This window comes from Phytophthora infestans, genomic scaffold, assembly GCF_000142945.1.
Source record: "Phytophthora infestans T30-4 supercont1.12 genomic scaffold, whole genome shotgun sequence".
NCBI classification, from domain to species: domain Eukaryota; phylum Oomycota; class Peronosporomycetes; order Peronosporales; family Peronosporaceae; genus Phytophthora; species Phytophthora infestans.
The window spans coordinates 2,164,705-2,180,531 of NW_003303747.1; the positions used below are offsets into that span (position 1 = coordinate 2,164,705).

The window sequence follows — 15,827 nt, forward strand, 5'->3', positions numbered from 1 at the left end:
GGGATTTTACACGATCATGTGACGGCTTTGACGCGAACGGCACGCAACACTTGCTTCATCAGGCGCAACATCTTGCCCAACTTGAATAAACTGGTCACCAGCGATCTTTAGCAGGTTCAGAAGAGGTCGGATGCGAGCTGCAGCATCTTGACCTAGTGTGCTAGGGACCGCATTGAAGCTCAAACATCACCGCAGTAGCTTGAAGCGATGCAGCGTCATGATGCCATCAAGCGAAGTTGTAATACCACCAAAAATTAGATCCTCCGCTTGTAGACCCCAGTAATTTGCGTACTCGCCTTTATCGTTCGTTGCCATGAAGAATAGAATGCCCAGGAAAATCATGAGCTCGTCAAGTGTGAACTGGTTCGCCAGCCCAATGCCGTTCATCACGGCGTACTTGTTAGTTTCATGCAGCACTTGACGCCAAAAGTAAAGCGGTATGTAGGCAAAGAAGCTGGAACTGGCAGAATGGTCAAGCAAATGTTTAAACTCAGGACGCAAGTAGCTTCGTGTCAATCCATCACCGTGCTTGTACAAATACGAAGGCATCTGACCTTCTCCAGACGGAACAAAGCGCATGCTTCTGATTGCTTCAGCTTCAGCGAGGCTGGTTGGAAGTAACTCAGTCGGATCGAAAGCTTCTAGTACTTCTTCTTCTTCGCAATCTGAATCATTTTCCTCAAAGTCGATCTCATAGGTGGGCTCGGGACGTACGAGGATTCTCCAATCCGGGTTCTTTACTCGTGTAAGCACAATGTAGTTTTTGATGTTAACCTGCACCATCCCAACGCTGATATGCTCCACAGCGCTCTGGAACTGACTGTCTAGCCATCGAATCTGGAACAGCGAAGCGCTCTTCCCTTTCTTGACTAGGCGATACACACGACCAATATTGTACGCCGTGCCAATTGGTCTGTAGACCTTTACTTTTATCCATCGATCTTTTTCGGGCGAACCTGCGACTAGTTTGTCCACGTAGACATCCTGCAGCATGATGGGAGGCGTACGTGTAGGAGTTGCTGTCTCAGTTGGTGCTGCTCGCCCTGGTTGTGGAGATTCTAGGCCTGCAGCAATTTGGCCTTGAATCTCGCGACCAGTACTGACTGCCTGCACCGTACCGAATTCCCTTAGCTATGACATTCAGAAATGTGTTCGCACATAGACCAGAAATTGCATGTACTGTCTATCCAAAGTGTTCATCAAAAAACAATATCAATACCGGTATCAATACCAATTAATAGATCTATTGCTGTAGATTAATATCTGCAAGGGCTCGGAACATGTTGTCAAAATCATCGTCCAAGCCACATTCTCCTATCTCCTTGTCTAAATCCCGATGTTAGGACTTCATTCACGATGTCATTTGCATCATCGAGCACTAGGGTACTTTCAGGCTCAATATAATACACAGTCTAACTTGCTTTCTTCGCAAGTTTGTTTTTGGGTAGATAATCAAAATTCACAGCTAAACCAATTTAAAATTATAGTTAGAGCATAAAAAATATTAAAACAGATTGTCAAACCTATTTTGATCTGCATTATATATACGAGCCACCCCCAGCTCACGAGCCTTTTGCTTGACTTCTGCAGCACAAGTAGCCGACCTTTGGGCGAGTTCCGGTGGCTGAATCTGCCCTTGTCGTGTTTTGCAACGCAGAAAAAGTTGATGCCGCTCTTTAAAAAGATTTTGCCAGCACCACTAAGATTGCCAATCTGCATTTAAGATGGGATGTTTTCAGTCCGCCAAACGGCTTGTGACTATTCCGTCCTCACTATCGCTGTGCGGATGGATAGCCCATTATTAGAATGGAATTAGACGGGTCGCAATAACAATTACAAACGAAAAGAGAATAGATGCACGACAGAATTATCACGGCAGAATAAGCGAAACGCAAGTGATTGCAAAAGTTAGGTTCAGCTGTAAATCATCGAAATGACAAACGTTTGTTCTCTGAAGAGTATTTCCATGATCAGACTCTCCGTTCAAAATACATGTTCGTTGGAAATACGAAGCGGCACTCACTTGAAATGACCTTATTATATAAAAGATATAATAGAACGCATTGTATTTTTTATGATTCCTCTCATATATAACTTCCACTTGTAGACTTTAGAGAACTCGACGTAACAAAGCTCACTGGTACCGTAAAAAAAATCGTTCACAATGTAAAAGTTATCAAGTAGGCGAATGTTGTCTGTTACTCACTGTCTTACCCTGGCTCGACGTTCGGGGAGCACTACCTAAAAAGTTAACAAGTGCATCGCAATTATAGCAATAGGCGAGTTAAAATCGAGCACGTGCACTTAATAATAAATCACTTAGCACGTGCCTATTGTCATCTAGGCTAAATTGTTCAAAGTATAAGCTTTCGATACACGGGATTTCCAGATAAGTGCCAAGGCTCCACCAGAGTTTACCAACTATTTCGGAAGAATGATGCTTTTCAGCAATGAGTTGCCAAACCAGCGTTACGCCGTACTCGCTGATGCGCAGGTGCAGGAAGTAGCCGATACAAGCACAAGTTCCTGCCAGCATGCGAGAAAACTATGTGACGCAGTATCTAAACCTTTTATTTTTTAATAAAAAAATAACATTTCAGAGCTCATCCGCAGCGATCTTGCAAATTGCACAGGATGCTTTAACAAGCTTACTGCGCTGCAGATTTGCCGAGCAAAAGCTGATGGCGTGAAGTACAAGTGTACCAGCTTTGAATGCAGATTTAGCCTTTCAAAAATATAGAAGCTGGTCTCGATATACCTTTCTAGTACAGTCTTCAGTACCGACCTTATTTTTAGCCGGAAAAGCAGCCGTGGGTATACGGAAGGGCCACCTATGCTTCGTGAGTCGCTACATGGTTTTAGAAAAGCGGCTCGCGCCCACACAACCACTCCTTATGAAGCCCTTCGGGCTGTTTCAGGAATTATGCCACTTCGCACTATGAGTGCAAATTGTAGAGTGAATAGAAAATGGAGAATCAAACTGACTGCACCTACGCTACCTTAGGCCAAGAGGGAACCACTGGGCCCCTGTCCATTGCTCTGTGTCCAGCGTAGGCAAGTCACAATGCCACGTACAATGCGCACCGCCTGCTCCCTGGGATCTCAGGCTGCAGGCTGCACTGGGTATCCTGAGATATGCCCACACTGCCCCCGAAACCTGTAGCTCTGAGTCATCACTCAAACAGCAAAAGCCGGATTAATCGTCGGAGATAGACGTGTCCTGAAGCCATTCGAGATCGGTGATCGCGTTGCTGTCAATATACACCTCGACCTTGGCGGGAAATGTCAGCGTAGATTGTCCGGAGCGGCTCCCACGAGTTCTCGATGTCTTCAAGACCAACCCACGCGACTTGCACTTCCCACTCGTTGGTGACAGGGTTCTTGCGGTGATCGACAACCGCTCGCACCCCAAGTACTATCCCTTGTTTTGCCACATACTCATTGAGCGCCACTGTCACCTCCAACGATAAATCGCTGTAAGGCTTAACCCTTTCGCGGTGCGAGGGAGCATATTTCGCCCTTTAACACCTTCACCAAAACAAGGTGGAAAATGGGCTTGTAAAAGGGCGCCCTTTTAGCTTTTCCTCCAGCTCTGCCTACCGTGTTTCATAACGACTAATCGCAGCAGTGAATAGAAAGAAGTTGGGGTTAATTTTGGATCGTCTGCTCATCGCACAGTATTTTATTGCTCCAACGACCGTAATAGGCCCTTTCTACGCGGTCGTGCCATGGATCTAGCGGCCTATCGCCTGACAGCCAGTCACCAGAACATACAAAAGGTAATGAGAATGCACCTCTCCGACCTCCCATTTTGCTATAGTGTACTCAAGATTAAAGCGCACTACCTTCACAGACACTGAAGATAAGATGCTAGTGCCGATCGCCTTCCAATTCGAAAGGGGGGGGCTTACGAATCACATGGGCCTACGTGGCCGCCGAATGCAGACCAAGCGGCCGGCCCGTCAACTGCGGCTTCGGCTGGCTAGCTTCAAGCGGACCTACGGAAAGGCGATTAGTGGCTTTCCGCCATGTTTTCTCCGTGGCATGCCATCAAGGCGTTTTCTCCGTGGCATGCCATCAAGGCGTCTTCTCGGAGCGCTGAGGTCACCACCACCACCACCACCCCTCGTTTTGCAGCAAGTCGTAAACCCAGCATGCCGACCTTCTGCTACTCCGTCAAGCTCTCTACTTCTCGGCGGCGATCGCCGCATGCCAGGTTTGTCTGTTTTGGGGATATTTGCATGCCCTTCGTGAGACGGATGACGATAAGTTGGTGGCGATACGCATGGGAGCGCCGCCGGAGGCAGTCAGGTGGCAGACGACGTAGATCAGGGAAACCAAGACTGCAGAGGTGAGGATTCAGTACCCGCTGGCGGCTATATTGCGCGAGATTGCGGGGGATGCCGTCAACCACAGGTGACTCAGGCGAAAAGCGCTTCAAGTGAGTCTCGGATTGTTTGTTCCACAATTGACGTCGGCAAATACTAACCTGTGTGTATAGGTGCTGGTGCTGGGGGCTATGGAGACAATCTGAACCCAGCTGAAGCTGCCGAAGCCGAGGATATCATTTTCGGAAGTATAAGCGCTCACGACGTTCGCCAGCCCGTTCGACGCACGTATGACAATGCCGGTGAGGTGCTACCGTCCGGTGTCACCCTTCGACTTGCTACCGTCGGAGCGCTCGGCGAAGCTATCGGCTTCCTTGACGTTGGAGCTGGTGTTGGCAACGTGCTTGCGCAGGTAGCACTTACAACGAAAGTCAGAACATGCATCGGGATCGAGCTGCGAAGGGACCTCATCTCCCTTGGATGACGTTGCATGCAGCAGCTACGCAAGCAGTACCCACGGCTCAGTAAGGTGCTGCTCAAGCAAGTCGATGTAAGAGATGTTTCGATGTCACGGCATTCTCCCATTTGCGAAGCCCCCATTGTCTTTGCTAACATCTATCTATTTGAAGAAGATGCTAAGCTGATTGTTTCACGAGAGCTAAGCGCAATGCCAGAGGCACGGGTGATAGTTTAAACGTCGCTCTTCTGCCCTAGGCATCGATCTTCGCGCTCGGAGCCGCACTGCAAGAGTTGGAAACTGGATCATCAACTAGAAGTACAATGTAGCTAAGGCTACACCTAATCCCATTTACATATACCGTAAGAAACTTTGAGCCATTCTGCTATCTCATACTTGCTTCTAATCAGAGTCTTTTCGATGTTCATGAGTGCCGCCATCAAGAGAAAATGCAGCTTCGCCACCCAGTCTGCGTGCGGCAGCAGCATCATCACGTCCGAGTGTAGCAGTAGCCCATACATCATGCGAGTCACCACCAGGTCCGTGAGCACCGCCGGGTTCATGAGCGTTGCCGTCACTGACTGTGCCAGTCACACCGCCAAGTCCGCGGGTGCCATCACCAAGTCTGTGATCATCACCACCTCCACGTCTTCGCGCGTCGTCGCTGACAAGTCGGCGAGCGCCACGGCTACCAACTGTATGTGCTGCACCACCAAGCTCGCGCCAACCTTCGCTGTCTGTGCGAGCAGAAGCACTTAGCCTACCACCGACTCCGCTAGGGTCACCAAGGCTACGTGTGCCGCCGACACCGGCTGCACCAGCGGCACCACCAAGTTTGAGCCCCTCGTCTCCAAGTCTGCGCGCGTCGTCACGGCCAAGTCCGCGCTCGTCGTCTATGGCTAGTCCTGGAGCTCCGTCGCCGCCATCAAGTTCGTGTGCACCCCGCCTGTGAGAACGGCACCACTGCCACGTCGGCGGGCTTCACCACCACGTCCACTAGTGCATCCGATCTCGCGAACATCACGACGGGCACCACTAAGTCTGCTAGCCAACACACTTTCAGTCCTATCGTCCAAACGGCTGTCGCCGTCTGGTCCAGGCGCAGCTAGTCCAGTCGAAAGATTGCCACTGCCAAACGCAACCAACCCTGGCGGAGCATTACCGCTAATCCCGAAAACAGCAAGACCCTGTGTATCATCATCTCCTTCGTTGTCAAGTGCGTGAGCGATGGCATCTCCGAGATCTGCCCCGTACGCAATTTGGCGAGCGGTAGCAGACCGCCTTACTGCTTGAGACCTGGGTTCGTGCGCATCCTTCAACTTGGCGAGTTTGGAGTGTCACCTGACATTTCCCTTATCTGTAAACAATGCGTTCGGGTAGTAGAATTGGTAGAACTTATCCCAGCATGTTGATGTCGTCGACGGACACATCCATGGCTTGGCGGGGCGGTCGTGCACAAATCGGCACAAACAGACACCATGCGTGAGGCAATAGTTGGTTACCCCGGTAGGATATCGTCCCTCCCATCAGCAAACAATACAGCGGCGCCGCTTTCTGCTCTTCTCGGCATGAATTTGCCTCGAAGCCACGGAAGTACGTGCAGTTGTCGGGGGCACATCAACTACACTAGGAAAGGGCTAGGAAGAGGGCGTGTCGAGCTGGCCTCCTTCTCCTCCATCACCCAATTCTCCGCTGTACAGCATGCAACCGTCGCTTGGTGCATTCTTCCATTGTCCATTGAGAAACTCACCAACTAACTCCATCACAAACTTTCTATGCGGATCACGCGTTGCTCCGCCTGTACCAAACGTCGCGTAAGATACGCGTTGGAGTGCGCCACATCGAGGAGCGCGAGCGCCAACTTCTTGTGCCAGCGTTTGTACGAATGGCCATCTGCAGTAGAGAATCACCCGCGTATTTGATCAAGGCGATTAACACCTTGCATATTGGTATTTTACTGAGCGACGCACTCTGGAGCTGGAAACGACTGCTTCTCGCTACCAACCATGTGGGTGATAGTTGCAATGTTTGTTGAGTCCGCATTGGACACAAGGTTGACCACGTTACCTTCGCACCATGACGCTGCAAGCATGCTGTGATCGTGCGAGACAGCTTGGCGATAGTCCCCTCGGATACGGTCGTCTTTGTGAAGAATAGTGTGGCCTGACCATAGAGGCCTTTCAGTCGGAGCTCCTGGAGAAGCTGCACGGACATATAATAGTTTTCCATGTTGACAACCCTATTTGCTCCGAATAGCGGTCTTGTTACCTCCAACACATGCTGTCTGATTTTAGATACTTCCCCCGGCTCCTCTCGCAGGTTTTGCGCTTCAACTTGGGGCAGAATTGGCATTAAATAAAGGATGATCGTCTTTTTATGGATCTAATTACGCCTGAATTGACATTCCACCCGCCAAAGTAGGCGAAAAGCACAATAATACTACTTGTATTGATACAACAGTAAAACTACGAAGTACTTCTATTACGGTATTTTTTCAATAGCACTTGCTGTGATATATTAGTACTGTACTTTTTGGTATACTACCTTACTCTCATCCCGCTTTTTACATTATGTTCTGTAGAAGCGAGTCCTTTATATTGAAAAAGCGAGGCGACCTCAATATGACGAAAACAAGTTTTGCTTAAATTGTAATCAAACGGAGGGCGAAGAAATACTAACCCATGCGTAGCTTAATATTGATCTCAAGCACCGGCAAGTTGCTCTACCCATCTGCAGCGTGTAGTTCACCAAGAATAATAAATCTTCCATAGGCAATTGCATAGGGTATCATCAAATTCAACGTACAACCATTGTGTTAAAGTATGAAGCACTTCCAAAGAACTGTGCTAGGGGCCCTACAAAAGACTTTGTCATCCCGCAACATTAAAATTCAAGCAACATAAAATAGAGGTTGCAACAAAGTGTAAAGACTCCATCCATGAATACGGTTATATTGGTTTAGCCAAAGTTTGTTTTTATGTTACCTACACGACTTTCGACATCTCTGAAATTCTACCTGGGTGGGTGATATTTCAGGGGGGAGGAAAAATTCGAAAATGTCATTTTACAGAATTCCCGAAAATATATGCGATCCTGACACAAATTTCAAAATCATATAAATATATTGAACTAGTATTGTAAAGCGAATAAGAACTCTGAAATGTTAACCCCTTCAACCCGAAGGATTTTGAGGGTGACGCGACCTGTATATACAGCATACTATAGTATTGAAAATTGAATACCTCAAGGGTTGGGCGAGATGGTGAATGAATAGGTTAGCGGCGTAGATGCTGCGAATATCGCGCGTTGTGCTGTATATACACCGCGAATGCGCTGTATAAGGACTGGCATTGCACTAGGATCTTGCATATCACCTCGTAGCACGTGTACAGAACCAGATCGATCCCCCTTGGAATCTAGAGAGTTTTGTCAAAATTTAACAATAAAGGTGATCCAGAAAATGCAGATCAGTTGCATACTGAGATTAAGTATGCTAAGTTGAGGTACGGACGCAATCACGTGAGGTGTCTTCATCGCCAACATACAAACTAAAGGTCATATGGATAGAGACGCTTCTAGAGCCCACGCAATCATCGCATTAGAATCTTGACTTGTTATATAAAGAACGCTCACTCTCACTTTTCACTCTGAATCTTTCTCTTCATCGGATGACGTTCGGCGGCGCTTGGCGGGCGACTTGGCGGGCGACTTGCGCAGACGTATTTTACCCTGCATGTTGTCAGGAATGTCCGTTCCGTTCTTGGACAAGTTGTGCCAGATATCCCAGCAACTTCGCAGCTCTCCGTCCATGGTATGCTTCGGTTTCATGCACAGGTACGCGGGAAGCGAGGTGAAGCAGACATCGCAGAAGTACGTAGTAGTCCCGCCGCGTTTCCCGTCCATCCGCAGCATGGAGCACACTTTGCAGTTGCGTTGTACACGTTTTAGCTGCCCTGAGTGGTTCCTCCACGCGTCAATTTGCTTTGCCGAATGAACGACACACTCTGCCAACACCCCAGCATCAGAAGAAGTCGGCACTTGACTGGAACGCGTACTGCAGTCTGCAGGAGGAGATTGATCTACAATAGCAGTATATACATGTTAGTCAAGACTGTATATACAACAAATGACTTATCACACCTACCAGCGCCGAAGGTGTTGCCTTCATACATGTCTTCATCTTTCATGTTGATGAGGCCTAGATGCAACTTGCGGATATATTGGACATGGGTCAAAGGACGTGTTCCGTTTGCTGCGTGAAAAGCCCGGTGTACAATGTAGCCATTGACAATAGCTAGATCCACGAGTCCCAAAAACAGCGACTTGTAGTACTTACGGAAAGTAACTGCACGCTGCAAGGAATACCGTTGTAGGCGGAGTGATCATGCACATCAACTCCGCCCATGAACTTGTGGTAGTCCTTCACTGCTTTAGGACAAGCCACTTCATGTTTCTCTCCAGTCTTCTCCCTCCTCGCAACCCTCTCAAGCGCAAGATCACTCCCGGTACACAAGGAAAAAACTGGTTTGCTGTCCCACCACTTGATAGCTGCCATTTGCTTCACTTGTTTGGATCGAACGGTAGTGAAAGTTCCCCGCATGATATGCTTGGGTCGTTTCTTCGGGTCCTTCTTCTTGTGTCTGATACTTGCAGCGAATCCAATTCGGTTTGTCATGATCGTGCCAACGATATAGAACCCCATCAATAGTAACTGGACAGCTAGCACCACACTGGTGTAGAAGCGATCCGTAACCACGAGCCGAAAGCCCTTGTCTTGTCCGTCAGGAAAAACTGCTTTCAGGTTACGAACTACCGCAGCAGGACCCGACTTCTTGTCCACCGAAGTCGTTTCATCAATGTGTTGCTTCTTGCCTACGTAGACCTCAAACCTGTATTATACAGCACATATAATACAGAATATCATAGATGTAAGATATATTATACAGCGTTTCATCTCCAAACATTGCGGCAAGTACCTGATGCAGTACGCGGAGCGCGCGCAGCACAGCATAAACAACTTTGTGCCCCATTTACACGGTTTATCCTTCATGTACATGCGAGTCTTGTTGAACGACGACCGCGACGGTAGCATTCCTTCATCGAACACAAGCTCAGCAGGAGGTACAAAACCACGACGAAATGTGCGCTGCAGCACATGAACTATCTTCCGAATCTTCCAGGCTCTATCAGTCTTGGCGCGTGGGTCAAGGTTGCTTGAGAAGTGCAGGTTTCGGGAAATCTCCATGAAGCGGTCTCTCGTCATATAGTTAGAGAACTTGCCACGTCCGATAGCGCCTTCATCGTCTCTTTTCCAGTGGTTAGAAATCTTTTCTCGGTTTGGCTGCACGGTCCGAGCGAGAAGTAGCCCCATGAACACACAGAGTTCATGGGGAAGCACAGGCTTGACTGCCATGAGTGACATGCGTACATCTCCTCGCGAACGTAGCGGAGTCTTGTCATCCGGCCTGCGACGCTGCATGTTTCTTCGACGTTCTAAGTATGCTTCAACACGCGCCTCTGTCTGCTCATGTTTGTAGTTGTTGCTGCACACAGCGACATGTTGCCAAAGTGCTACTGGCATGAAGTAGAAGAACAGCGCTAGTAATGAATCACCACACTTCATTGCATCTGGCGTAGATCCGAAAGGCTCCTTCCTCAAGTCCGGGTAGCTGTTTTCTTCTCCGACGGCTTCGTATGGGCGTTGCAAGTACTCGTACACATCAGGAGATTCGGGTTCCGACCATCCAGTTGCGCTGTGCTCCCGCAGATTATTCAGGTCGTCGCCGACGACATTCCCAGCAAGCACCTTGTCTGGCCCTCCCAGTGACGCGAGAAACGTCTCGGTAAAGTGTCGCTCTGCGACAGATTCAACTGAGTTGATATCATCACCACCGGATTCGTCATCGTCACCTTCTTCGTGCTCGACACCGACTTCGTAACCCTCGTCTTGTAGATCATCTACGTCGATAATAGCTTCTTCATCAATCTCGTCTCCAGAGTCAAGGTCACCAAAGTCGCTAGGGTCTTCTCCATCCTCCATTTTGTTGAGATTGTCTTCCACGTCGCTACACATGAGACTATCGGCTATACGACACAATGCATATCACATGTTAGACAGGGTAAGCGTAAGTTGTATATACAGGATACAAAAAGACGCACCATCCTCGTAGTCGGAATCGCCGTTATCGTCGTCGACGATAACAACCTCGCCTTCGTCGATGGCAACTTCATCGTCACTGTCATCTTCGTCCGATGAGCCAAAAAGAGACGTCTTAATAGAAGTATGGACGGTAGGACTTGAGCGAACCACCCTGTCCCGCGGAACCAACTCGTATTCGTCATCCTCGTCTTCTGAACTGAAAATGCCACCTCTATCATCTGCACCACAAGCCATACACCAGTAAGTAAGGCAATCCAAGTAGACACGTTGAGAGTACATACCATTCATAGGACTCGAAGAGGCGCTCAACCGCGGAGGGGAATCACAACGCCCGGCAGCGGTCGATAGAGTCGAAACTTGCGATGTCGCCTGCAATTCCTCGACGCTTGGACCAATTGAAGTTGTTAAATTAGCGACCTCAGTGCTTGACGGCGTAGGAGCTAAACGTACGCAAGAGGAACGGGCACGTTAGACAAACTAAATCATTCAGCATTGCCATGTGGCATACGTCTACCTTTTGCGGATCACGCCGAGCTCAGCGCTTCGGCTGCTGCCATTGAATGAACTAACATAGACCAGTACTAAGTCACTTGTCAGCAATATCAGCAAGGTAAAGGCAGCGTTGTGTACGTACCGGAGGCATAATGAGCGCACACTCGATCTTCACCCAAAAAGTAGTCCTTGCCTTCGATACCGTTTGCTTTTACGCCAGGCGGAATAAACTTCCAAGCTTGCGGGGGGCTTCTTGTGCTTCCACCCGCTCGCCTTCAGCTGGCTCCAGATGTGGCGCCAGGTAGGCGTACCGCCGTCGGCGATGCGCTCGGCCCGACGTTTTTCGCGCGCAGCACACATTGGTCTCCAAATCTGCAAATTCTGAAATAAAGGAAGCTCGACAGCCACCACTTAAAAACCTGCGATATATGTTAGATAATGTGGCGCTTGTGTGTAAGACCTACAACAACTAATTTTCAGAAAAGTTGGACAGAGACTGCACTCTCTTCCCTCGCCTTTTTTTTGCATAACAGACAGAAACTGCGCAGCTCATTGACTTCAGCTTTGTATGGCCTGTAACAGCGGCAGGCGTGAACAAATCGTCCGGTTTACAAAAATCAAGTATAGCGTGGTTCCTGGGCTGTATATATACAACTTAGATTGGAGGATTATCCTTTCCATAGGATTTGCTAACACATCTTATACAGCGCATCGGGTTGAAGGGGTTAATAATACTTCCCTACTTGAGAATTCGATTGTACAGCTACTGGCGCTTGAACGAGATGCAGCATCTGTGCCCAAATTGCACTATCAATAGTGCAATTTTTGCCACCTCACCGTTAATCTTCGTGGATCACGGCTTTGGCAACTCGTATTATCATAAATCCACCACATGGTACTTATAAACCAGCAAATCAAATCTAGTTTTGCCAAAAATCGCTGCAAAGCACAATACTTGTATCGACATGTTTCAGAATTATTGTGCATTGCAAATGGAATGTCCCTCTGTTTTGTAGCCTTGATCGAGCGTGAACGGATTATAAAACCAGGCAAAAAAATGAGATGGCATCGATTTGTTCTATCTGTGATCAAATTACCTTTTCACAACGGCTTAAGAGTCGCCTTACAGGATATAGATGTGAATTTGATGGTTTAGCGGTAGATTTGGCTGCCGTTTATGTATTAGTAACGCTAGATCGATTTGTTCTTTATCGACCTCGTTTTTATAAAACTAATTATAAATCGAGCATCAGGTCAAGTGAAAAGGACAAAAGCATTGAGATGCACTATAGGGCTAATAAGCTACAACAGCTTTAATACCCAGCTACGGAGCTTTGGTCGCTCAGGCCCTGGTTCAGGTGGTGGAACGGATGCTGTGAGTAATTGGGTTAGGGAAAGTTTGGAGACGTCTGCACTCGTCCTGACGATCGGTTCTATCCGTTCTACATCTTGTTTAAGTAAGGCTTAAGCTTGTCTCTCTCTCTCTCTACCAACCAATCTTTCAGTGTAGAGCTGAAAATTGCTCACTTGGCATTTTGATGGAAGACCAGAACACCGGCGCGCACAGCACTAAGGGGACTTCGGAGCCCTCGGCCGCGCGGTCAGGCACGCCACCCAAAAAGGTGAGAGCGGCCAAGCGTCTCAAGTGGTCAAACGAGATGGTCGCAGAGCTCGTGCGTCTGCGCTTCGCAGACGGAGACGTAAAACGCCGACTTGAAGCGGCTCAGACCAAAACCGAGACTGCTCTAGCTTGGCAATACTTTGCAAGTGTGCTGTCGCAGTCTTTGGGAGTCGTCATCAACAGAGATCAGGTGATGCATCGCCATAACGTCTAATAGCTGGTGAGATTGGTTTCAATTCGCTTAATTTGTACAGGTTTCACAAAAGTATCGGAAGTTCAAATGCATCTATCGCAAGGAGAAGAGAGAAGAAGGAAAGACCGGCAACTGTGCTCGTTCTCTGCGTGAAATTGACGACGGTCTGTGGAGTATTTTGCACGACGCCTTCTCTGGCAAGGTCGGCATAAGTGGTGAGGTGCTGCTGGACTCCCATCTCGATGGCGGGGAGAGCGACAGCTCTGTGGTGGACCACGATTCCGGTGATGCAGACAGACCTCCTGCAGACGCGCCTGGAAAAGGAAAGTTGTCTCCAATTGAGAGTCTAGCTACATCAATGCGGAGCGGCATGGAAGCAATTGCAGCTTCGCTTTCAGCACGCACGTCGCCAGACGATGGATTGGGAAGCCTAGCCGCAACACTAGAACGGCACCACGAGGAAACTCGACGTTTTCAAGCTATTCAATTGCAGCTATTGCAACAACTTTTAGCGCGTAAAAACGCATAATACCGATCAACCATCCTGCTAATCCGAGTAAAATTGTTGGGTTAATCTACGACATGAATATGTCTGCTAGATCGTCTCTTTTAGTTTTTCCAAGTCTGTGCGAAAATGACTGCTCTGCAACAGAAAGACCTCCATCGTCGTCTCGAACTTGTAATTCTGCACGGTGCGGATCCTCGCCATTTACTGCACAGCTGTCGTTCACAGCCAATAGCATGTTGTGCAGAACGATGCAGCTATATATCACTTTGCAAATGCGACCGGGTGTCTTCTGTTCTAGCTTGGCTAACAGAATCCTGAAGCGATTCTTGAGGCGGCCAAAGGCGCATTCTACTGCAATCCGAGTGCGGGAATGAACGCGACTGTAGATACGCTTCCGACGTTCATCAGCGGCTTCAGATTCAGGGTAAGGAGTTAGCATGTGCCCCCATATCTTGTAGCCAGCATCGGCCAGCAAGTGCTTTCCTGGCGGGACAAATGTGGACAAGCTACCACAGTACGAGAGCGTCAGTATATCATACACAGAGTAAATAGTACCAAAATGACGCACCACTTTCTAACACCCGACCCATTCCATAATGACTGGTCATTGTTGGAGCCCGAACGAATGGAGATTGAGCGGAATGCTCCGGTATGATCAACAACCGCTTGGACGTTGACAGCAGGAAATCCTTTGCGGCAATACCAGCCCTCAAAATCATGAGGGCGTGGTATAGCAATCAACGTTCCATCCACCGCTCCAACCACACCTGGGAACCCCGCAACCGCGAAAAAGCCGGCTTCTAGAGAGGCTACTTCGCTAGCTTTAGGTAGAATCACCTTCGTAGCCGCCATGGAGCTGAGTACATCTAAACAGTCATTGATGTAAACCACGGAACGTGGGCGCGAAATTCCCAGCACCGTGGCGGCCTCGTCCATGGTTCCTCCCTGCGCTAGGTAAAGTATTGTTAGAGCAAATCGCTTAACCAGAGGGCACTTACTGTTGGCTGCTGGCTTGCGTTTACACGCGGCGTGGAATTCGCGGTACAGCAGTAAAAAAGATTGACGATCACACCGTAGTTTCTTACGAAACCAATTCGTGCTAGGAGCCGCCATTGCATCCTCAAACGTAGTAGTAGGGAAGGTGGAGACACCAGTAGGTGGACGCCTGCAACAACGCTTGTCAAACGTAGCAGCAGCTAGAGATGCTGTGCAAGCACCGAGTAGCACTACGACTACAGCGACGGCTTCGGGGTCCATTTGAAAGGGTGACTTGCGTGAAATGAATGGTATATAAAAGCAAGGCCGCTCTAGCACAATTGTGCTCCACCCAGAACACCTCTGTTCGTTAGGTCTGATCTGCTGCGTGCCAGAACGCAACAGACCCAAATTGGTACACAGTACCCCTGCATTTTTGACCAATAGAAGAAGTATTGGTTTTCAGTACAGAATGCATGCTTGTACCTGAACAAGGGCCTCAGTGCCGAATACATCCAAGACACGCAGCGGTCGATAACTTATCTCCCGCGCCGGTAGTGTGCCTGTAAGACACTATGACCTATTTATTAGTTTGCGTCTCTGATTCGTTTTCGCTCCTTTCGAGCGAGCTTCCTGCGCTCGCGTCCTCCTGCCCGCCACTACCGAGCCGACCCTACCAGAGTCCGTGACCGACGCTGTTACCTAGCCACTTGGACGTACGCCTTGGGCGTCTAGCTGCTTAACGCAGCTTCTGGTCAGCTTGCACGTACAATGACGTGCTGTGCCACTCGGTCACTTCGTCGTCTCGTCAGCCGCGTACACGCCGTCCACGCTCGCCGTCTGTTCGTCCTTTTCGCTCAAATCTCCAATACGCACACTGGTGCTTGTGTGCCCTGCATCAATTCGCACCCTACACACCTCGTGCGCCTTCGAGTGTCCTCTGGCCTCGTTGTCGCTGTCACGGGACCGACCAACGGGTCCACAACAGCTGTGTGTTGCTTGACTCGTTCGAGTCCTTTTTTTAAGTCGTCTTATTTCTCACTGCCGATGTGGAGCTCGTACTCTTTACGCTGCAAATGCGGAACTGAGAGCT

The 15,827-nt window shown here is 48.9% G+C and overlaps 4 protein-coding genes across 4 annotated transcripts; 3 read left to right on the top strand and 1 right to left on the bottom strand.

Moving 5' to 3' along the window:
* Window positions 1-4,028: 4,028 nt before the first annotated feature.
* Window positions 4,029-4,812, top strand: PITG_08077 (uncharacterized protein; the record flags this gene model as incomplete). Its single annotated transcript, XM_002904210.1, has 3 exons — window positions 4,029-4,216; window positions 4,293-4,441; window positions 4,502-4,812. The coding sequence occupies 3 exons, from the start codon at window positions 4,029-4,031 to the stop codon at window positions 4,810-4,812; spliced, it is 648 nt and encodes a 215-aa protein (XP_002904256.1).
* A 399-nt stretch (window positions 4,813-5,211) lies between these two features.
* PITG_08078 (uncharacterized protein) lies at window positions 5,212-5,894 on the top strand (the record flags this gene model as incomplete). The annotated part of the gene is made up of 2 exons (XM_002904211.1): window positions 5,212-5,482; window positions 5,641-5,894. The coding sequence occupies 2 exons, from the start codon at window positions 5,212-5,214 to the stop codon at window positions 5,892-5,894; spliced, it is 525 nt and encodes a 174-aa protein (XP_002904257.1).
* A 7,201-nt stretch (window positions 5,895-13,095) lies between these two features.
* On the top strand, window positions 13,096-13,780 carry PITG_08079 (uncharacterized protein; the record flags this gene model as incomplete). Its single annotated transcript, XM_002904212.1, has 4 exons — window positions 13,096-13,266; window positions 13,313-13,519; window positions 13,580-13,595; window positions 13,665-13,780. The coding sequence occupies 4 exons, from the start codon at window positions 13,096-13,098 to the stop codon at window positions 13,778-13,780; spliced, it is 510 nt and encodes a 169-aa protein (XP_002904258.1).
* A 46-nt stretch (window positions 13,781-13,826) lies between these two features.
* Window positions 13,827-14,198, bottom strand: PITG_08080 (uncharacterized protein; the record flags this gene model as incomplete). Its single annotated transcript, XM_002904213.1, has 1 exon — window positions 13,827-14,198. The coding sequence occupies one exon, from the start codon at window positions 14,196-14,198 to the stop codon at window positions 13,827-13,829; it is 372 nt and encodes a 123-aa protein (XP_002904259.1).
* Window positions 14,199-15,827: the final 1,629 nt, after the last annotated feature.